The 23,945-nt window shown below is 36.6% G+C and overlaps 1 protein-coding gene across 3 annotated transcripts in view; it reads right to left on the reverse strand.

The window, feature by feature from the left end:
- LOC137006347 (formin) overlaps nucleotides 1–23,945 on the reverse strand; it is a 94,589-nt gene that overhangs the window by 13,081 nt on the left and 57,563 nt on the right. For 2 of the 3 annotated variants that reach the window (XM_067367015.1, XM_067367016.1), the window contains exons 10-12: nucleotides 14,410–14,556; nucleotides 14,221–14,280; nucleotides 12,804–12,924 (exon numbers count right to left, since the gene is read on the reverse strand). In XM_067367015.1, coding sequence (XP_067223116.1) covers nucleotides 12,804–12,924; nucleotides 14,221–14,280; nucleotides 14,410–14,556 — 328 coding nt within the window. Of the gene's footprint in view, nucleotides 1–11,938; nucleotides 11,996–12,803; nucleotides 12,925–14,220; nucleotides 14,281–14,409; nucleotides 14,557–23,945 lie in introns of all 3 variants that reach the window. The other variant, XR_010892505.1, reaches the window with a different exon arrangement.

Genomic DNA, 23,945 nt, shown 5'->3' on the forward strand with positions numbered 1-23,945 from the left:
ATGAATGGATGATGGAGGTAGGGATGGATGGATGGATGGATGGATAGATGGATTGATGGAGGGATGATGACGGATGGAGAGATGAAGGAAGAAGAAGGAAGATGTTTTGCTGTCGTTTCTAGTTGATTTTAGTGCTGTATAGTTGCTTTACTGCTTGTTTACTGAGGTCACGTGGCAAATCGCGTTTGGTTTCGTTTGCTCTGAGTCAGTAAGGCGTGGTCAAAGCCAGCTTAGTATATAAACAGTTGTTATTTAGCATTCATTAGAGAGAATCATTGAAGCTACAAGAGGATCTGCATACTGTAAGTGTTTTGCTGTCGTTTCTAGTTGATTTTAGTGCTGTATAGTTGCTTTACTGCTTGTTTACTGAGGTCACGTGGCAAATCGCGTTTGGTTTCGTTTGCTCTGAGTCAGTAAGGCGTGGTCAAAGCCAGCTTAGTATATAAACAGTTGTTATTTAGCATTCATTAGAGAGAATCATTGAAGCTACAAGAGGATCTGCATACTGTAAGTGTTTTGCTGTCGTTTCTAGTTGATTTTAGTGCTGTATAGTTGCTTTACTGCTTGTTTACTGAGGTCACGTGGCAAATCGCGTTTGGTTTCGTTTGCTCTGAGTCAGTAAGGCGTGGTCAAAGCCAGCTTAGTATATAAACAGTTGTTATTTAGCATTCATTAGAGAGAATCATTGAAGCTACAAGAGGATCTGCATACTGTAAGTGTTTTGCTGTCGTTTCTAGTTGATTTTAGTGCTGTATAGTTGCTTTACTGCTTGTTTACTGAGGTCACGTGGCAAATCGCGTTTGGTTTCGTTTGCTCTGAGTCAGTAAGGCGTGGTCTGCTGAACTAACGTTGTAATAAGCTGGTATAAGTGCACAGTGTACCGCGGCAGCCCTCATGTGAAGCCCTCCTCGTGTGAAGACCGAAGAGTGTAAAGACCAGCGACTCTACCTGTGCGACTCCACTGAGCAACGACACCGACAAGGCACTTGAGTATTGCTCTTTTCTTTCTTTCCTCTTTATACCGTGTGTTCTTGTCTGTCTTTTGACTTGTTTTAGATATGTGCTTCCAAATTCCCACTATTACTAACCCTCGTAAATCGCATGCTACACGCTGTAACCAGCGCAACCATAACAACCTGCGTTCTTTACCCATGTCACCTAGTACATTGTTTTCTATTTCGATTGGGCTCTGGAATTGTCAGTCTGCTGTCAACAAAGCAGAGTTCATCACAGCTATTGCTACTTATTCAGATCTCCATCTCATGGCTCTGACTGAGACATGGATCAAACCAGAGGACACTGCCACACCAGCAGCCCTCTCCTCTAATTTCACTTTCTCTCACACCTCACGCCAGATTGGGAGGGGTGGTGGTACTGGTTTGCTTATGTCCAATGAATGGAAGTTCAATCCTTTACCATCTCTCTCTGAAAATGGCTCATTTGAATCACATGCAATTACCATCACCTACCCTACCAAAATTCATGTTGTAGTTGTCTATCGTCCCCCAGGTCAGCTAGGTAACTTCTTGGAGGAGTTGGATGTGTTACTCTCATCCTTCCCTGAGGATGGCACTCCTCTGCTAGTACTTGGTGACTTCAACATCCATCTAGACAAACCTCAGGCTGCTGACTTCCACACGCTGCTTGCCTCATTTGATCTCAAGCGAGTGGCTACCTCAGCTACCCACAAATCAGGTAACCAATTGGACCTCATCTACACACGCTGTGGCTCCACCGACAATACACTGGTTACTCCACTACACACCTCAGACCACTTTCTCATTACTTTCACACTCAACCTGACCCCCAACTCATCACACACCCCACCACACGTCACTTTTCGCCGAAACCTACGCTCCCTCTCACCATCTCATCTATCCTCTTCGGTCTCATCCACACTTCCTCCCGCTAACCAATTCTCATCAATGGACACTAACACTGCTACTGACACTCTCTGCACCACTCTATCATCCTGCTTAGATGATTTCTGCCCCCTCTTAACCAGACCAGCCCGCGCCACCCCCTCTGCCCCCTGGCTCTCTGATGTTCTCCGTGAGCATCGGTCTAGACTCAGGGCTGCAGAGAGGAAGTGGCGCAAATCTAAAAATCCTACTGACCTTAGCTTATATCAGTCACTCCTTTCTTCTTTCTCTACTAATGTCACCAATGCTAAAACCTCCTACTATCACACTAAAATTAACAACTCAAATGACTCCCGAACACTTTTCAAAACCTTCTCTTCTCTTCTTTGCCCTCCTCCCCTCCCTCCCACATCAGTTCTTACAGCTGATGACTTTGCCACTTTCTTCACACATAAAATAACAACCATCAGCGGCCAATTCTCCACACCACACACTGACAAGAACATCTTAATTGAAAACACACAAATTCTCCCCTCCTTCTCCATGCTTTCTGAGGCAGATGTTTCCAAACTCATTCTTTCCAATCACCCTACTACCTGTCCGCTAGACCCTATCCCCACTCCTCTTCTTCAGGCCATCTCCTCCTCAATTCTACCTGCACTCACTCACATTATCAATTCCTCCCTTCACACTGGAACATTTCCCACAGCTTTTAAGCAGGCTAGGATTACCCCACTGCTTAAGAAACCCACTCTGAATCCAGCTCTTTTAGAAAACTACAGACCAGTATCCCTTCTTCCTTTCATTGCTAAGACACTTGAGAGAGTTGTATTCAACCAACTGTCTACTTATCTCTCACAGAACAACCTCCTTGACAACCACCAGTCTGGTTTCAAGAGTGGCCACTCTACTGAGACTGCCCTGCTCTCAGTCACGGAAGCCCTGAGACTGGCACGAGCATCTTCAAAATCATCAGTACTCATCTTGCTGGACCTGTCTGCTGCCTTTGACACAGTGAACCACCAGATCCTCCTGTCTACACTCATGTCGAAGGGCATCACGGGAACCGCGCTCCAGTGGTTCGAGTCTTACCTCTCAGGTAGGTCCTTCAGGGTATCTTGGAGAGGTGAGGTGTCCAAGTCACATCATCTTGCTACTGGGGTACCTCAGGGCTCTGTGCTTGGTCCACTTCTCTTCTCCATCTACACGTCATCACTAGGATCGGTCATTCAGGATCATGGTTTCTCCCATCACTGTTATGCTGATGACACACAACTCTACCTCTCATTCCAACCAGATGATCCGACAGTTGCTGGTCGCATCACAGCCTGCCTGACAGCCATTTCTGCCTGGATGAAGGACCACCACCTCCAACTCAACCTTGCAAAAACGGAACTGCTTGTGATCGGTGCAAACCCAACACTTCATCACAACCTTTCAGTTCAACTTGGGTCTTCAACCATCACTCCTTCCAGGACAGCCAGAAACCTTGGAGTGGTGATGGATGCTGGTCTAACCTTCACAGATCATGTTGCAGCAACGACCCGGTCCTGCAGATTTGCCTTGTACAACATCAGGAAGATTAGACCCTTCCTATCTGAACATTCCACACAAATTCTTGTCCAAGCTCTTGTTCTATCCAGACTGGACTACTGTAATGCTCTCTTGGCTGGCCTTCCAGCATGCACTATCAAGCCTCTACAACTGATCCAAAATGCTGCAGCAAGACTGGTCTTCAACGAACCGAAGAGAGCGCACGTCACTCCTCTCTTCATCAGTCTGCACTGGCTGCCAGTAGCTGCTCGCATCCAATTCAAGGCTCTGATGTTTGCTTACAGAACGACAGCTGGCTCTGCACCGCTATACCTTAACTCACTACTTCAGACTTACGCGCCCTCCAGAAACCTGCGTTCTGCAAGTGAACGGCGCCTTGTGGTGCCATCACATAGGGGCACAAAATCACTCTCACGGACCTTCTCCGGGACTGTTCCTGGCTGGTGGAATGACCTACCACGCTCTATCCGAGCAGCCGAGTCTCTAGCCATTTTCAAAAAAATGCTAAAGACGTATCTTTTTCGTCAGCACTTGACCCAGTAGTAGTAGCACTTACCTTGACTAATATTCTTCTCCTATCTGTGTATTTATTTATTTAAAAGAAAAAAAAAAAAAAAAAATTCGCTATGAGCACTTTACTGACATAACTGTGACTTCACTCAGCACTTATACACTGTTGTTCTCATGTTGATTTAATTGATTCTACTACTCTCATTTGTAAGTCGCTTTGGATAAAAGCGTCTGCTAAATGACTAAATGTAAATGTAAATGTAAATGTAAGATGGATGGATGGATGGATAGAGGGATGATGGAAGGATGATGACAGATGGAGGGATGAAGGAAGATGGATGGATGGATGGATGGATAGAGGGATGGATGGATAGAGGGATGATGGATGATGGAAGGATGATGACGGATGGAGGGATGAAGGAAGATAGATGGATGGAGGGATGGATGATGATGGATGGATGGATGGATAGAGGGATGGATGGATAGAGGGATGATGATGGATGGAGGGATGGATGATGATGATGGATGGATGGAGGGATGGAGGGATGGATGATGATGATGATGATGGATAGAGGGATGGATGATGATGATGGATGGATGGATAGAGGGATGGATGGAGGGAGGGATGGATGGATAGAGGGATCGATGATGATGATGATGATGATGGATAGAGGGATGGAGGGATGGACGGATGGATGATGATGGATGGATGGATAGAGGGATGGATGGATGGAGGGATGGATGGATAGAGGGATGGATGGATGGAGGGATGGATGATGATGATGGAGAGATGGATGGATGGAGGGATGGATGGAGGGATGGATGATGATGATGATGGAGGGATGGATGGATGGAGAGATGGATGGATGGAGGGATGGATGATGATGATGATGGAGGGATGGATGGATAGAGGGATGGATGGATGGATGGATGATGATGGATGGATGGATGGATAGAGGGATGGATGGATAGAGGGATGATGATGGATGGAGGGATGGATGATGATGATGGATGGATGGATGGAGGGATGATGATGATGATGATGATGATGATGATGATGATGATGATGATGGAGGGATGGATCGATGGAGGGATGATGATGATGATGGAGGGATGGATGGATGGAGGGATGATGATGATGATGATGATGATGATGGAGGGATGGAGGGATGGATGGATGGAGGGATGATGATGATGATGATGGAGGGATGGATGGATGGAGGGATGATGATGATGATGATGGATGGATAGAGGGATGGATGGATGGATGATGATGGATGGATAGAGGGATGGATGGATGGAGGGATGGATGATGATGATGATGATGATGATGATGATGGAGGGATGGAGGGATGATGATGATGATGATGATGATGATGGATGGAGGGATGGATGGAGGGATGATGATGATGATGGAGGGATGGATGGATGGAGGGATGATGATGATGGAGGGATAGATGGATGGATGGATGGAGGGATGATGATGATGATGATGATGATGGAGGCATGGATGGATGGAGGGATGATGATGATGATGATGGAGGGATGGAGGGATGGATGGATGGAGGGATGATGATGATGATGATGATGATGGAGGGATGGAGGGATGGATGGATGGAGGGATGATGATGATGATGATGATGGAGGGATGGATGGAGGGATGATGATGATGATGATGATGATGGAGGGATGGAGGGATGGATGGAGGGATGATGATGATGATGATGGATGGATGGATAGAGGGATGGATGGATGGATGGATGATGATGGATGGATAGAGGGATGGATGGATGGAGGGATGGATGATGATGATGATGATGATGGAGGGATGGATGGAGGGATGGATGATGATGATGATGATGATGGAGGGATGGAGGGATGATGATGATGATGATGATGGAGGGATGGATGGAGGGATGATGATGATGATGATGGAGGGATGGAGGGATGGATGGATGGAGGGATGATGATGATGATGGATGGATAGAGGGATGGATGGATGGATGGATGATGATGGATGGATAGAGGGATGGATGGATGGAGGGATGGATGATGATGGATGGAGGGATGATGATGGATGGATGATGATGGATGGATGGATAGAGGGATGATGGATGGATGGATGGATGGATGGATGATGATGGATGGATAGAGGGATGATGGATGGATGGATGGATGATGATGGATGGATAGAGGGATGGATGATGATGGATGGATGGATGGATGATGATGGATGGATAGAGGGATGATGGATGGATGGATGATGATGGATGGATAGAGGGATGATGGATGGATGGATGGATGGATGATGATGGATGGATGGATGGATGGATGATGATGGATGGATGATGATGGATGGATGGATAGAGGGATGATGGATGGATAAGAGGGATGGATGATGATGGATGGATGGATAGAGGGATGATGGATGGATAAGAGGGATGGATGATGATGGATGGATAGAGGGATGATGGATGGATGGATGATGATGGATGGATAGAGGGATGATGGATGGATGGATGGATGGATGGATGATGATGGATGGATGGATGGATGGATGATGATGGATGGATGATGATGGATGGATGGATAGAGGGATGATGGATGGATAAGAGGGATGGATGATGATGGATGGATGATGATGATGATGATGATGGAGGGATGGATGGATGGAGGGATGGATGATGATGATGATGGATGGATGATGATGATGATGATGATGATGGAGGGATGGAGGGATGGATGATGATGATGATGGATGGATGATGATGATGATGATGATGGAGGGATGGATGGATGGAGGGATGGATGATGATGATGATGATGATGGAGGGATGGATGGATGGAGGGATGATGATGATGATGATGGAGGGATGGAGGGATGGATGGATGGAGGGATGATGATGATGATGATGGATGGATAGAGGGATGGATGGATGGATGGATGATGATGGATGGATAGAGGGATGGATGGATGGAGGGATGGATGATGATGGATGGAGGGATGATGATGGATGGATGATGATGGATGGATGGATAGAGGGATGATGGATGGATGGATAGAGGGATGATGGATGGATGGATGGATGGATGGATGGATGCTGATGGATGGATAGAGGGATGATGGATGGATGGATGGATGGATGGATGCTGATGGATGGATAGAGGGATGGATGATGATGGATGGATGATGATGGATGGATGGATAGAGGGATGATGGATGGATAAGAGGGATGGATGATGATGGATGGATGGATAGAGGGATGATGGATGGATAAGAGGGATGGATGATGATGGATGGATGGATAGAGGGATGATGGATGGATGGATGGATGGATGGATGCTGATGGATGGATAGAGGGATGGATGATGATGGATGGATGATGATGGATGGATGGATAGAGGGATGATGGATGGATAAGAGGGATGGATGATGATGGATGGATGGATAGAGGGATGATGGATGGATAAGAGGGATGGATGATGATGGATGGATGGATGGATGATGATGGATGGATGATGATGATGATGATGATGATGGAGGGATGGATGATGATGATGGTCATGAAGCCGGTGGTAAACATAACCTGACGATACTCTGATGTTTTGTTCTACAGTGTAATCCTCAGACTGTCTGATCTAGAATCGTGTTTTCAGAAATAATCATAACTGTGTCTTCAGTGTGTGATTTACGCTGTAGAGCAAAACGTCAGTAAATAAAAACACAGTGAAAACGCTCAAACGTCCTCGAGTCCTCCAGTGACTCTCGCTGCTCCACACCGCTGAGAGCCGTAACCGCAGGGACAGAGCTGATTTATCTCCACGCGTCGGCCTTGGCCAGTCAGAAGGGCAATAGCCGGGATTTATCCCGAGTTCTGACAGCACTCTGAGGTTGTATATAATTGTGGATTATCTACTGAAATTCTTCAGCTTTGCTCCGATGGAAATGATCCACTGCATGCTGTATAAATAACTCCGGGCCGCCCCGCCAGACAAATGTCTTGTCTCCTGAAAGACTTTCCAAAACATGACGTCTAAAGCCCTGTGAGCCGGAGTTTGTATGCGTGTAGAAGCATGGTTTCGGTTAATTCGCTCTTTCATCATTGGAGGATACGAGGAATGCCTCTATTGTCTCGACTCGTGGCATATGGGCTCGATTGATGCGCCACTTACGCTCTTATAAAGTGAAGGCAGATAGACTGACGCGGCGCTGTTCAGAGAGCAAATGACATGCAAACACATGAAGATCCCTCAAACTGTTTAGTATTTTAATATCTAAACCTTCATACAGTTACTGGAGAAGCAAAACGACTCAAGATATTGTCTTGTTTGTGAACACATTGACAGATATTTGTTCTTGTTTTCCACTTTAATATCTAAAGTCATTTTGCTCCTCCAGTAAATGCATCTTGATTTAAGAATGTTTTGACATTTGTGCTGGAAAACAAGTGAAACACTGAGGAAGAAGAGCTTCATCTGGAAGCGTTCAATAACGGCCAGTCCAGAGCTGTTATTCTTTGATAACCATTACTCATGCGATGATGTTTGTCTGCTGTCATTAAAATGTAAGAAAAACAGCTGTGCTTCGATGTGCTTTCCGCCTCTGAAGTTTTTTTTTTGGTTTCTTTTGTGTTTTCATTATTGTGCCCAAAGTTGCCTGGATATTCCCGTGCATGGAGCGGTTACTGGGGTTTTGTTTTGGGAATTGTGGTCGCGCTTCCCAGGAAAATTACACGCCCCACCAGTGGCTTAATCAAAAGAACACCGTCTGGATACAGACATTTGTGTTCTTCTCCGGCTGTGATTAATGCCGAGCTGTGTTTCTCTGAGGTATGAACATCATCTCGAGAGTGTCCGTTTCAAGCAGAAGAGAAATTATTAATAATCATTTAATGCTACAATTCAAGACTTCTGAAAACAGCTGGAAATGAAATATGATGAGGCTTCATTTATTCGATCAAAAATATAGTCAAAATTGTGCAATATGATTCTAATGTAAATAGTTGTTTTCTATGTGAATATATAATAAAGTGTAATGTACTCCTATGATCAAAGCTGAATTTTCAGCATTGTTACTCATTACTGACACTGAAGACTGGAGTAATGATGCTGAAAATTCAGCTTTGATCACAGGAATAAATTACACTTTACTATATATTCACATAGAAAACTGCTGTTTTTCATTTTAATAATAATCACACAATCTCACAATTTTTTTAATTAAATAGTTTTAAATTGTAATATAATTGTAATATTTCACAATGTTTTTACTGTAGTTATTTTAAGTTGTAATATTTCACAATTTTTTACTGTAGTTTTAAATTGTAATATTTAAAATTTTTTACTGTAGTTTTTTAATTTGTAAAAATATTTCACGATTTTTACTGTAGTTATTTTAAATTGTAATATTTCACAATTTTTATTGTAGTTTTTAATTTGTAAAAATATTTCACAATTTTTTTTATTGTAGTTATTTTAAATTGTAATATTTAACAATTTTACTGTACTTATTTTAAATTGTAACAATATTTAACAATTTTACTGTAGTTATTTTAAATTGTAATATTTCACAATTTTTACTGTACTTATTTTAACTTGTAATAATATTTAACAATTTTACTGTAGTTAAATTGTAATATTTCACAATTTTTACTGTAGTTATTTTAAATTGTACTAATATTTCACAATTTTACTGTAGTTATTTTAAATTGTAATATTTCACAATTTTTATTGTAGTTTTTAATTTGTAAAAATATTTCACAATTTTTTTTATTGTAGTTATTTTAAATTGTAATATTTAACAATTTTACTGTACTTATTTTAAATTGTAACAATATTTAACAATTTTACTGTAGTTATTTTAAATTGTAATATTTCACAATTTTTACTGTACTTATTTTAACTTGTAATAATATTTAACAATTTTACTGTAGTTAAATTGTAATATTTCACAATTTTTACTGTAGTTATTTTAAATTGTAATAATATTTCACAATTTTACTGTACTTATTTTAAATTGTAATAATATTTCACATATTTTGCATCCTTAGTGAACAGAAAAGACTTCTTTTAAAAAACATTTTTAAAATTATTTTATTCCCAACTTTTGACTGGTAGTAAATATTACATTTATGCATTTGGCAGACACTTTTTATGCAAAGCGGAATTCAAGGTATACATTCGATCAATTCACACCTTCCCTGGGAATTCTTTTCCTTCTGCTGGAGCTAATAGAATATAACACAAAAGACAAACAAACTACACTGCCTGGGCAAAATCATCTAAAGATCAGGTAAAGTGAAGTAACTTTAAGCCAGTCCATCAACTGCATGAGCGTAAACTCGAGAGAGACTCTTTTAACCCTGAAGAGAGCAAAGGAGCTGAAACGGAGATCAGATTTCTGGTAAAAGTTGAAGAGAGCAGTGCGGAGGGCAGCGGGGCAGTCAGGTTGTCTCAGGGCATCTCTGTCTCGCTCTCGTCTCATAGTTCAGACATGTCACCGGCCCCTGAGACTGACCCCATGTCGCGACCCCTGCGCCGGGCCGTGTCACACGCCACGGGTGTAAAATCAGCAAACACAAAAGGCTTAAACACACACAGGTCGAGCTGGGACATCCAACTACTGTCTCTGATAGAGGCTTACCCAGGGAACAGGGAACATTCTGGCAAGGTTCTCTCAAAGTTCTTCCAGTAACGTTAATAGAACGTCAAAGCATCAGTTCAAAGCATCTGATCTTTAATAATGTTCTCAAAAACATTATTTATACTTCATTCATGGAACATTTTTCTGGGAACTTTTTAGTCTGTCAAAAGTTTTTCAAATGTTGCTACTATTCACATAACAAAGGAAAAAAAAAATTAAAAAGAGAATTTAAGTAAAAAGTAATCTCACATGTGTCTCTTTAAAACCCAAATTCTGTGTTTTTCATTTTAATTTTTATGGAATTCCTTTGAATGATTTAATCAAATTTTAAGAATCAGAAACTGAATTAATAAAGCTTTAAGAATGTAATCATTTACTAAGGATTTTAACAATAATAGCGCACTATGAAATGTGTTTTATTTTTTCAGAAATTCTGTTTTCTCCATTTAAATTTTTCTGGATTCCATTTTAATGGTTTAATACAAATTTTAAGAAATAAAAAAAGATGTCTAAACAATTGAATTCATAAAACAAACTTTTTCTGAATTATGTGGTTTATGATTTACAAATTTGTCAGTAAAAACAATGTAAATCAAATGTATAAAACTTTAACAATTATTTAATCTTCATGTAAAATGTATTTAAATGAAGTGTTGCACGAGAGGTGTACTGTTTAAATCAAAACAAAATTAAAACAAAAATAGCTTACAAATTCTTTTAAAAATAAAATGTGTTATTGTTAATGTTATTATTATTTTCAGAAGTACATTCTCCTGTACAACAGAAATATATTTTAGTCATAATTTCCTAAACCAAATTTTGTGTAAATCTGTCCATATTTTCCTCATTTCTCATCAGATTCTTTCAAAATCTAATGATCTGAGCTATTAATGTTTCATATTAATTGTAGAGCTCTAACTCAACTGACTATAAATATCATGAAAGGGAAGTTGTGCTGGTCCTTTCTTCTCTATTGTGTCGTATATCTGAGTGAAACGCTTGGCAAACAAGAACAAATGAAGGGCGGGGCTTGATTGTGTCTGTGGGGAATTGATTGGATGGTTGTGGTTTGCTATTGGTGGATCTCATGTGAGTGACAGGTTGCCCCGCCCTCATCGTTCAGAGAAGAGAAGAGATGCTGCAAGAGGAAGATATTCTGATTCAAGATTACCAGGAACATGAATTTAACACAATAATGATGTGCAGCGATAAATCATTCAGAATACATATTCCACTTTAAAGTGTTTTGAAGACAGTTTTAAAGCTTTTATAGATTGCAGTAAAACAGTTGATTTTGCAGATTCACGGTGTGATTGGAGCAGAAGCAGGAATATCAAAGGCCTCACACGTGTACGTCAGATGCACAGACCTCAAATCCCGCTCCAGAAACTCTTTCTTCACCACCTCGACTTCCTCTGCACTCTCACTTTAAACAGAAATGACTCGAGGAATAATTAGGAACACTTGGAGCTCTTTATGATAGCACGGCATAAATATTTATCCCTGTCCAGAAATACAGACGTCCTAGGTGCGCTCGCAACACCCTCCTTACGATCTCATGCCAACGCCCGAGGACTCGCAGGCCAGACGATCAAGGGTTTTTTGTTGTGGTGTGGATCAAATGCTAAGGCCCTTATTCTGCATTTATTGTCTTGCATTTTTGTGCTAATAAATGAGTGACAGACAGCTCGAGGTGGGGCGGCAGTGGTTTTGTAGCCGTTTTGTATTTTTCCCCCGGGTCACTGAGGATCAGAGTTTTTAACAACGATTCTCAAATGGAGGGGAATGAGGAGAGAGCATATCTAATTGCTTTCATATGCCGTATTATTGGCTGATTTAAATAATTGCAGACACCAGGGGCTGGGGGGCATGACCTTTGACCCCTGCGGCGGCCCCGAGCACAACTATGGTAAAAGCACCTTTTTCCAGTGTAAAAACTATTTCATGAAAAGAAGTTGCTTTTAACTGCTTGTTAATTGACAGACGGTTTGAAACTAAACTGACTGACGCAAAATCACTCTGATAAACGTTCATTTTTTAATAAATCATTTGAGCGAATGATTCAATGACTCACTGAAATCAGCGGAAAAGTCACTGAACCAATCTGTTTAGTGATTCAAATGAATCACTGAATCGCTGTGTAAATAATCAAAAAGAGTGTCTGAGCACCGGTTATACCTGTCGTTCTGTCCATCTCCGGCATTGAATCACAGATAAACGGATGGGATTCATACCTGTCAGCTCTTTCTTTAACTTGCGAAGGTCTTTTGCGAGATCTTCAAACTTGACCTGTGCGGCGTGGAAGAGATCCTGAGGTTCAGGCAGCGGGAAAACGCTTTTCTCTGTTCCTGCGTTCTGAAACACAACAACACAATCTTTCAGAAAGAAAGAAAGAGAAACTGTCTGCTTGTGCATGACAAGAATTTTATTATTTGGTATTTTTGTCTTGTTTTCCATTACAATTATCTACCCAGCTAACAAAAAAAAATATTCTAAGTACATTTAGATGACATTTCCATTTAAGTTATGAAAGCGTCATTCATGAATGTTCATTTTTTAAAATGTTTTTAAATAGTTTTTTCTTGGTTGTTTGAACGTTAAGGGAAAATTCCATTGTATCATTCTTCAAACAAAATCGGAACATTACTTTTGAAACAAGTAGCAACATTTTAAAAAACGCAACATCCAACTAAAACATTTCAGGAAAAGTTGAAATTTTGATTCGCTAAAGGGCGGCAAAATGTTAAAAGTGGGCTGAGCCACTAGATCTCCTCATACTGAACAACTTTGCCTCAAGAACCACTGCTGTCAATGAAATCATTCATTAAATATTAGCGATTATTTAAAAAAACCTACTTTTGCGAACTAGTCCTAGGTTTTTCGCCTGATTGGAATCAAACCAGTGCAGTACAATTCTCTGATCTCTCTAAATCAATAACTATCAAAAAGAGTTTAACTTTACTCATAACAGGGTCATTTAGAAAAGCGGTGTGGCAAAATATACTCAAAAGCCTTTAAATCCTAAACGAAAACACGAAAATAGGTGAGCACATGTGACATGATTCTAAACAAACATGCAAACTTTTATGGAGATCGGACCATAGATGGCGCTATAACTGTTGAAAAGCTTTATAAACCATATATTTCTTATGGTAAACTCCCTGTATTGGCTGTAAATGGTGTTTTCCATCTATGATCTAAGTGGCTACAGGCTTGCTAAATGAAACAATACCTTTTTACACATGTGCTTAAAGGCCTTAAAGCACCTGAACCCCAATAACTGCTGCTCGCAGCTATATTAAGTCTTGTTTTCTGAGATATTTATCAAAATGAAGCGAGTTTTTGCTTAAATTAAAAACAAATATCTGTTATTGTGAGTGAGAATTTGAATTAAGTTGGTTTTTCTGACTCCATAGTTCTTGTTTTAATCTTGAACTCACTTAATTTTGATAGATTTTTCAGAAAACAAGACTTAATATCTTCATTTATTTTGCTTCTCCAGTAAATGTATCTTGATTTCAGAATGTTTAGATATTTGTGGTGGAAAACAAGACAGAAACACTGAGGAAGAACATCGTTTAATTTCTGCACCACCAGCACTATATTACTGAATCATTTCTTTAGATGTGGCTAAAGCTTAAACAGCTGTACCTCGTCCATGTTTCTCAGGTAGTAAGACACCACATAATCCACCAGACTTATACGATTGTCCTGATGGGAAAAGAAAAGAATTAGTAGATGTTGAGGTGACCGTATCACATCAAATCAAATGAAGCACTTCTGCTGCAAACACATTCAAACAAAGTTCAGTTCAGGTTTATGGTGTTATTATTTTAATACCCTGCTCTTGACATCTTTTAATTTAGGAAGAATCTCCAGTCCGAATCCATCCGCCTGTCCTCTGGTTCTGTTTCCACCGTTCATGTAGTTTCCAAAGGCCAAAATGAGACCGATCACATCCTTCACACTCTCATTCTCAAGAAACACCTGCAGAAGCACAGCAAACACAGAAATACACACTCATACAGTTCATCTGCAGCACGTGTTCAGAACAGCATACTACCTCATGACCTCATTTTGTCGAAGGTACCATATAATTTTGTTTTTCTGACCATTATTTTTCAATTTTAATCCCTAAATAAAAAGAAATGTCTGAGTTTTTTGGAAGTTCAATGAAATTATGAGTCAAGAAGATATTAAAAATCACGTTTGATGTTGTTCCGGTCAATTCATTACTCTGGAATTGGAAGGAATAATCAAATATAAACATACTAATTCAAAAAGTCTTGCAGCATGCAACAATAATCATTTCAATCAGCAGTATGTCACACTGACATCACATGACCTCATTTTGTTGCATGTCTACTTAGAGAGTGGTTTGCACATAAATTGTGTTCCTGATTTAATTATTTTTTGATGTATTTGCCATTTTTAATTCTGAATTCTTTGGCAAATAACATTTCAAGAAAATGTTTGATGTTGTTTCTGCTTGATTCGTCACTCTGGAAATAAGATAATGGGAAATGTAGCGTCATAAAGGTCGTTTCACATACTGTGCACAATATACACACTGGAGAAATAATTAAAGGGTTAGTCACCCAAACATGAATATTTTGTCATATCCTAACTTTTTCTCACAATTATGACTCTTTTTTCACAATTCTGACTTTATTCCTTGAAACTGAGAGTTTATATCAAACAATTGCGAGAAATAAAGTCAGAATTGTGAGATATAAAGTCAGAATTGCGAGAAATAAAGTCAGAATTGTGAGATATAAAGTCTGAATTGTGAGATATAAAGTCAGAATTGTGAGATATAAAGTCAGAATTGCGAGAAATAAAGTCAGAATTGTGAGATATAAAGTCAGAATTGCGAGAAATAAAGTCAGAATTGTGAGATATAAAGTCAGAATTGCGAGAAATAAAGTCAGAATTGTGAGATATAAAGTCTGAATTGTGAGATATAAAGTCAGAATTGCAAGATATAAAGTCAGAATTGTGAGTTATAAAGTCAGAATTGTGAGATATAAAGTCAGAATTGTGAGATATAAAGTCAGAATTGTGAGATATAAAGTCAGAATTACGTGATATAAAGTCAGAATTGTGAGATATAAAGTCAGAATTGTGAGATATAAAGTCAGAATTACGTGATATAAAGTCAGAATTGTGAGATATAAAGTCAGAATTGTGAGATATAAAGTCAGAATTACGTGATATAAAGTCAGAATTGTGAGATATAAAGTCATAATTACGTGATATAAAGTCAGAATTGTGAGATATAAAGTCAGAATTGTGAGATATAAAGTCAGAATTACATGATATAAAGTCAGAATTGTGAGATATAAAGTCAGAATTGTGAGATATAAAGTCAGAATTACGTGATATAAAGTCAGAATTGTGAGATATAAAGTCAGAATTGTGAGATATAAAGTCAGAATTACGTGATATAAAGTCAGAATTGTGAGATATAAAGTCAGAAATGCGAGTTATAAAGTCAGAATTGTGAGATAAAGTCAGAATTGCGAGTTATAAAGTCAGAATTGTGAGATATAAAGTCAGAATCGTGAGATATAAAGTCAGAATTGTGAGATATAAAGTCAGAATTACGTGATATAAAGTCAGAATTGTGAGATATAAAGTCAGAATTGTGAGATATAAAGTCAGAAATGCGAGTTATAAAGTCAGAATTGTGAGATAAAGTCAGAATTGCGAGTTATAAAGTCAGAATTGTGAGATATAAAGTCAGAATTGCGAGTTATAAAGTCAGAATTGAGTGATATAAAGTCAGAATTGTGAGATAAAGTCAGAATTGTGAGATATAAAGTCAGAATTGCGAGTTATAAAGTCAGAATTGAGTGATATAAAGTCAGAATTGTGAGATAAAGTCAGAATTGTGAGATATAAAGTCAGAATTGCGAGTTATAAAGTCAGAATTGAGTGATATAAAGTCAGAATTGCGAGTTATAAAGTCAGAATTGAGTGATATAAAGTCAGAATTGTGAGATAAAGTCAGAATTGTGAGATATAAAGTCAGAATTGCGTGATATAAAGTCAGAATTGTGAGATATAAAGTCAGAATTGCGAGTTATAAAGTCAGAATTGTGTGATATAAAGTCAGAATTGCGAGTTATAAAGTCAGAATTGAGTGATATAAAGTCAGAATTGTGAGTTAAAGTCAGAATTGTGAGATATAAAGTCAGAATTGCGTGATATAAAGTCAGAATTGTGAGATATAAAGTCAGAATTACGTGATATAAAGTCAGAATTGTGAGATAGTCAGAATTGCGAGTTATAAAGTCAGAATTGCGAGATATAAAGTCTGAATTGCGAGATATACTACCTCATGACCTCATTTTGTCGAAGGTACCATATAATTTTGTTTTTCTGACCATTATTTTTCAATTTTAATCCGTAAATAAAAAGAAATGTCTGAGTTTTTTGGAAGTTCAATGAAATTATGAGTCAAGAAGATATTAAAAATCACGTTTGATGTTGTTCCGGTCAATTCATTACTCTGGAATTGGAAGGAATAATCAAATATAAACATACTAATTCAAAAAGTCTTGCAGCATGCAACAATAATCATTTCAATCAGCAGTATGTCACACTGACATCACATGACCTCATTTTGTTGCATGTCTACTTAGAGAGTGGTTTGCACATAAATTGTGTTCCTGATTTAATTATTTTTTGATGTATTTGCCATTTTTAATTCTGAATTCTTTGGCAAATAACATTTCAAGAAAATGTTTGATGTTGTTTCTGCTTGATTCGTCACTCTGGAAATAAGATAATGGGAAATGTAGCGTCATAAAGGTCGTTTCACATACTGTGCACAATATACACACTGGAGAAATAATTAAAGGGTTAGTCACCCAAACATGAATATTTTGTCATATCCTAACTTTTTCTCACAATTATGACTCTTTTTTCACAATTCTGACTTTATTCCTTGAAACTGAGAGTTTATATCAAACAATTGCGAGAAATAAAGTCAGAATTGTGAGATATAAAGTCAGAATTGCGAGAAATAAAGTCAGAATTGTGAGATATAAAGTCTGAATTGTGAGATATAAAGTCAGAATTGTGAGATATAAAGTCAGAATTGCGAGAAATAAAGTCAGAATTGTGAGATATAAAGTCAGAATTGCGAGAAATAAAGTCAGAATTGTGAGATATAAAGTCAGAATTGCGAGAAATAAAGTCAGAATTGTGAGATATAAAGTCTGAATTGTGAGATATAAAGTCAGAATTGCAAGATATAAAGTCAGAATTGTGAGTTATAAAGTCAGAATTGTGAGATATAAAGTCAGAATTGTGAGATATAAAGTCAGAATTGTGAGATATAAAGTCAGAATTACGTGATATAAAGTCAGAATTGTGAGATATAAAGTCAGAATTGTGAGATATAAAGTCAGAATTACGTGATATAAAGTCAGAATTGTGAGATATAAAGTCAGAATTGTGAGATATAAAGTCAGAATTACGTGATATAAAGTCAGAATTGTGAGATATAAAGTCATAATTACGTGATATAAAGTCAGAATTGTGAGATATAAAGTCAGAATTGTGAGATATAAAGTCAGAATTACATGATATAAAGTCAGAATTGTGAGATATAAAGTCAGAATTGTGAGATATAAAGTCAGAATTACGTGATATAAAGTCAGAATTGTGAGATATAAAGTCAGAATTGTGAGATATAAAGTCAGAATTACGTGATATAAAGTCAGAATTGTGAGATATAAAGTCAGAAATGCGAGTTATAAAGTCAGAATTGTGAGATAAAGTCAGAATTGCGAGTTATAAAGTCAGAATTGTGAGATATAAAGTCAGAATCGTGAGATATAAAGTCAGAATTGTGAGATATAAAGTCAGAATTACGTGATATAAAGTCAGAATTGTGAGATATAAAGTCAGAATTGTGAGATATAAAGTCAGAAATGCGAGTTATAAAGTCAGAATTGTGAGATAAAGTCAGAATTGCGAGTTATAAAGTCAGAATTGTGAGATATAAAGTCAGAATTGCGAGTTATAAAGTCAGAATTGAGTGATATAAAGTCAGAATTGTGAGATAAAGTCAGAATTGTGAGATATAAAGTCAGAATTGCGAGTTATAAAGTCAGAATTGAGTGATATAAAGTCAGAATTGTGAGATAAAGTCAGAATTGTGAGATATAAAGTCAGAATTGCGAGTTATAAAGTCAGAATTGAGTGATATAAAGTCAGAATTGCGAGTTATAAAGTCAGAATTGAGTGATATAAAGTCAGAATTGTGAGATAAAGTCAGAATTGTGAGATATAAAGTCAGAATTGCGTGATATAAAGTCAGAATTGTGAGATATAAAGTCAGAATTGCGAGTTATAAAGTCAGAATTGTGTGATATAAAGTCAGAATTGCGAGTTATAAAGTCATAATTGAGTGATATAAAGTCAGAATTGTGAGATAAAGTCAGAATTGTGAGATATAAAGTCAGAATTGCGTGATATAAAGTCAGAATTGTGAGATATAAAGTCAGAATTGCGAGTTATAAAGTCAGAATTGTGTGATATAAAGTCAGAATTGCGAGTTATAAAGTCAGAATTGAGTGATATAAAGTCAGAATTGTGAGATAAAGTCAGAATTGTGAGATATAAAGTCAGAATTGCGAGTTATAAAGTCAGAATTGAGTGATATAAAGTCAGAATTGCGAGTTATAAAGTCAGAATTGAGTGATATAAAGTCAGAATTGTGAGATATAAAGTCAGAATTACGTGATATAAAGTCTGAATTGCGAGATATAAAGTCAGAATTGTGAGATATAAAGTTAGAATTGCGAGTTATAAAGTCAGAATTACGTGATATAAAGTTAGAATTGTGAGTTATAAAGTCAGAATTGTGAGATATAAAGTCAGAATTGTGAGATATAAAGTCAGAATTGCGAGTTATAAAGTCAGAATTGTGTGATATAAAGTTAGAATTGCGAGTTATAAAGTCAGAATTGTGTGATATAAAGTCAGAATTGTGAGTTATAAAGTCAGAATTGAGATATAAAGTCAGAATTGTGAGATATAAAGTCAGAATTACGTGATATAAAGTCAGAATTGTGAGATATAAAGTCAGAATTGCGAGATATAAAGTCAGAATTAGGTGATATAAAGTCAGAATTACGTGATATAAAGTCAGAATTGCAAGATATAAAGTCAGAATTGTGAGATATAAAGTCAGAATTGCGAGTTATAAAGTCAGAATTGTGAGATATAAATCAGAATTGCGAGTTATAAAGTCAGAATTGTGAGATAAAGTCAGAATTGCGAGTTATAAAGTCAGAATTGTGAGATATAAAGTTAGAATTGTGAGTTATAAAGTCAGAATTGTGAGTTATAAAGTCAGAATTGTGAGATATAAAGTCAGAATTGTGTGATATAAAGTCAGAATTGTGAGATATAAAGTCAGAATTGCGAGATATAAAGTCAGAATTGTGTGATATAAAGTCAGAATTGTGAGATATAAAGTCAGAATTGCGAGTTATAAAGTCAGAATTGTGAGATATAAAGTCAGAATTACGTGATATAAAGTCAGAATTGTGTGATATAAAGTCAGAATTGTGAGATATAAAGTCAGAATTGCGAGTTATAAAGTCAGAATTGTGAGATATAAAGTCAGAATTGTGAGATATAAAGTCAGAATTGCGAGTTATAAAGTCAGAATTGCGAGAAATAAAGTCAGAATTGTGAGATATAAAGTCAGAATTGCGAGTTATAAAGTCAGAATTGTGAGATATAAAGTCAGAATTGTGAGATATAAAGTCAGAATTACGTGATATAAAGTCAGAATTGTGAGATATAAAGTCAGAATTGCGAGATATAAAGTTAGAATTGCGAGTTATAAAGTCAGAATTACGTGATATAAAGTCAGAATTGTGAGATATAAAGTTAGAATTGTGAGTTATAAAGTCAGAATTGTGAGATATAAAGTCAGAATTACGTGATATAAAGTCAGAATTGTGAGATATAAAGTTAGATTTGTGAGTTATAAAGTCAAAATTGTGAGATATAAAGTCAAAATTGCGAGTTATAAAGTCAGAATTGTGAGATATAAAGTCAGAATTGTGAGATATAAAGTCAGAATTGCGAGTTATAAAGTCAGAATTGTGTGATATAAAGTCGGAATTGTGAGATATAAAGTCAGAATTGCGAGATATAAAGTCAGAATTGTGTGATATAAAGTCAGAATTGTGAGATATAAAGTCAGAATTGCGAGATATAAAGTCTGAATTGCGAGATATAAAGTCAGAATTGTGAGTTATAAAGTTAGAATTGCGAGTTATAAAGTCAGAATTACGTGATATAAAGTCAGAATTGTGAGATATAAAGTTAGAATTGTGAGTTATAAAGTCAGAATTGTGAGATATAAAGTCAGAATTGCGAGTTATAAAGTCAGAATTGCGAGAAATAAAGTCAGAATTGTGAGATATAAAGTCTGAATTGTGAGATATAAAGTCAGAATTGCGAGATATAAAGTCAGAATTGTGTGATATAAAGTCAGAATTGTGAGATATAAAGTCAGAATTGTGAGATATAAAGTCAGAATTGCGAGTTATAAAGTCAGAATTGCGAGATATAAAGTCAGAATTGTGAGATATAAAGTTAGAATTGTGAGTTATAAAGTCAGAATTGTGAGTTATAAAGTCAGAATTGTGAGATATAAAGTCAGAATTGCGAGATATAAAGTCAGAATTGTGTGATATAAAGTCAGAATTGTGTGATATAAAGTCAGAATTGCGAGATATAAAGTCTGAATTGCGAGATATAAAGTCAGAATTTTGAGATATAAAGTCAGAATTACGTGATATAAAGTCAGAATTGTGAGATATAAAGTTAGAATTGTGAGTTATAAAGTCAGAATTGTGAGTTATAAAGTCAGAATTGTGAGATATAAAGTCAGAATTGTGTGATATAAAGTCAGAATTGTGAGATATAAAGTCAGAATTGCGAGATATAAAGTCAGAATTGTGTGATATAAAGTCAGAATTGTGAGATATAAAGTCAGAATTGCGAGTTATAAAGTCAGAATTGTGAGATATAAAGTCAGAATTACGTGATATAAAGTCAGAATTGTGTGATATAAAGTCAGAATTGTGAGATATAAAGTCAGAATTGCGAGTTATAAAGTCAGAATTGTGAGATATAAAGTCAGAATTGTGAGATATAAAGTCAGAATTGCGAGTTATAAAGTCAGAATTGCGAGAAATAAAGTCAGAATTGTGAGATATAAAGTCAGAATTGCGAGTTATAAAGTCAGAATTGTGAGATATAAAGTCAGAATTGTGAGATATAAAGTCAGAATTACGTGATATAAAGTCAGAATTGTGAGATATAAAGTCAGAATTGCGAGATATAAAGTCAGAATTAGGTGATATAAAGTCAGAATTACGTGATATAAAGTCAGAATTGCAAGATATAAAGTCAGAATTGTGAGATATAAAGTCAGAATTGCGAGTTATAAAGTCAGAATTGTGAGATATAAATCAGAATTGCGAGTTATAAAGTCAGAATTGTGAGATAAAGTCAGAATTGCGAGTTATAAAGTCAGAATTGTGAGATATAAAGTCAGAATTGCGTGATATAAAGTCAGAATTGTGAGATATAAAGTCTGAATTACGTGATATAAAGTCAGAATTGTGAGATATAAAGTCAGAATTGTGAGATATAAAGTCAGAATTGCGAGTTATAAAGTCAGAATTGTGAGATATAAAGTCAGAATTACGTGATATAAAGTCAGAATTGTGTGATATAAAGTCAGAATTGTGAGATATAAAGTCAGAATTGCGAGTTATAAAGTCAGAATTGTGAGATATAAAGTCAGAATTGTGAGATATAAAGTCAGAATTGCGAGTTATAAAGTCAGAATTGTGAGATATAAAGTCAGAATTACGTGATATAAAGTCAGAATTGTGTGATATAAAGTCAGAATTGTGAGATATAAAGTCAGAATTGCGAGTTATAAAGTCAGAATTGTGAGATATAAAGTCAGAATTGTGAGATATAAAGTCAGAATTGCGAGTTATAAAGTCAGAATTGCGAGAAATAAAGTCAGAATTGTGAGATATAAAGTCTGAATTGTGAGATATAAAGTCAGAATTGCGAGATATAAAGTCAGAATTGTGTGATATAAAGTCAGAATTGTGAGATATAAAGTCAGAATTGTGAGATATAAAGTCAGAATTGCGAGTTATAAAGTCAGAATTGCGAGATATAAAGTCAGAATTGTGAGATATAAAGTTAGAATTGTGAGTTATAAAGTCAGAATTGTGAGTTATAAAGTCAGAATTGTGAGATATAAAGTCAGAATTGCGAGATATAAAGTCAGAATTGTGTGATATAAAGTCAGAATTGTGTGATATAAAGTCAGAATTGTGAGATATAAAGTCAGAATTGCGAGTTATAAAGTCAGAATTGCGAGATATAAAGTCTGAATTGCGAGATATAAAGTCAGAATTTTGAGATATAAAGTCAGAATTACGTGATATAAAGTCAGAATTGTGAGATATAAAGTTAGAATTGTGAGTTATAAAGTCAGAATTGTGAGTTATAAAGTCAGAATTGTGAGATATAAAGTCAGAATTGTGTGATATAAAGTCAGAATTGTGTGATATAAAGTCAGAATTGTGAGATATAAAGTCAGAATTGTGAGATATAAAGTCAGAATTGCGAGTTATAAAGTCAGAATTGTGAGATATAAAGTCAGAATTGCGAGTTATAAAGTCAGAATTGCGAGATATAAAGTCAGAATTGTGAGATATAAAGTCAGAATTGCGAGATATAAAGTCAGAATTGTGTGATATAAAGTCAGAATTGTGAGATATAAAGTCAGAATTGTGAGTTATAAAGTCAGAATTGCGAGATATAAAGTCTGAATTGCGAGTTATAAAGTCTGAATTGCGAGATATAAAGTCAGAATTGTGAGATATAAAGTTAGAATTGCGAGTTATAAAGTCAGAATTACGTGATATAAAGTCAGAATTGTGAGATATAAAGTTAGAATTGTGAGTTATAAAGTCAGAATTGTGAGATATAAAGTCAGAATTACGTGATATAAAGTCAGAATTGTGAGATATAAAGTTAGATTTGTGAGTTATAAAGTCAAAATTGTGAGATATAAAGTCAAAATTGCGAGTTATAAAGTCAGAATTGTGAGATATAAAGTCAGAATTGTGAGATATAAAGTCAGAATTGCGAGTTATAAAGTCAGAATTGTGTGATATAAAGTCGGAATTGTGAGATATAAAGTCAGAATTGCGAGATATAAAGTCAGAATTGTGTGATATAAAGTCAGAATTGTGAGATATAAAGTCAGAATTGCGAGATATAAAGTCTGAATTGCGAGATATAAA

This window comes from Chanodichthys erythropterus, chromosome 18, assembly GCF_024489055.1.
Source record: "Chanodichthys erythropterus isolate Z2021 chromosome 18, ASM2448905v1, whole genome shotgun sequence".
Taxonomy (NCBI): Eukaryota; Metazoa; Chordata; class Actinopteri; order Cypriniformes; family Xenocyprididae; genus Chanodichthys; species Chanodichthys erythropterus.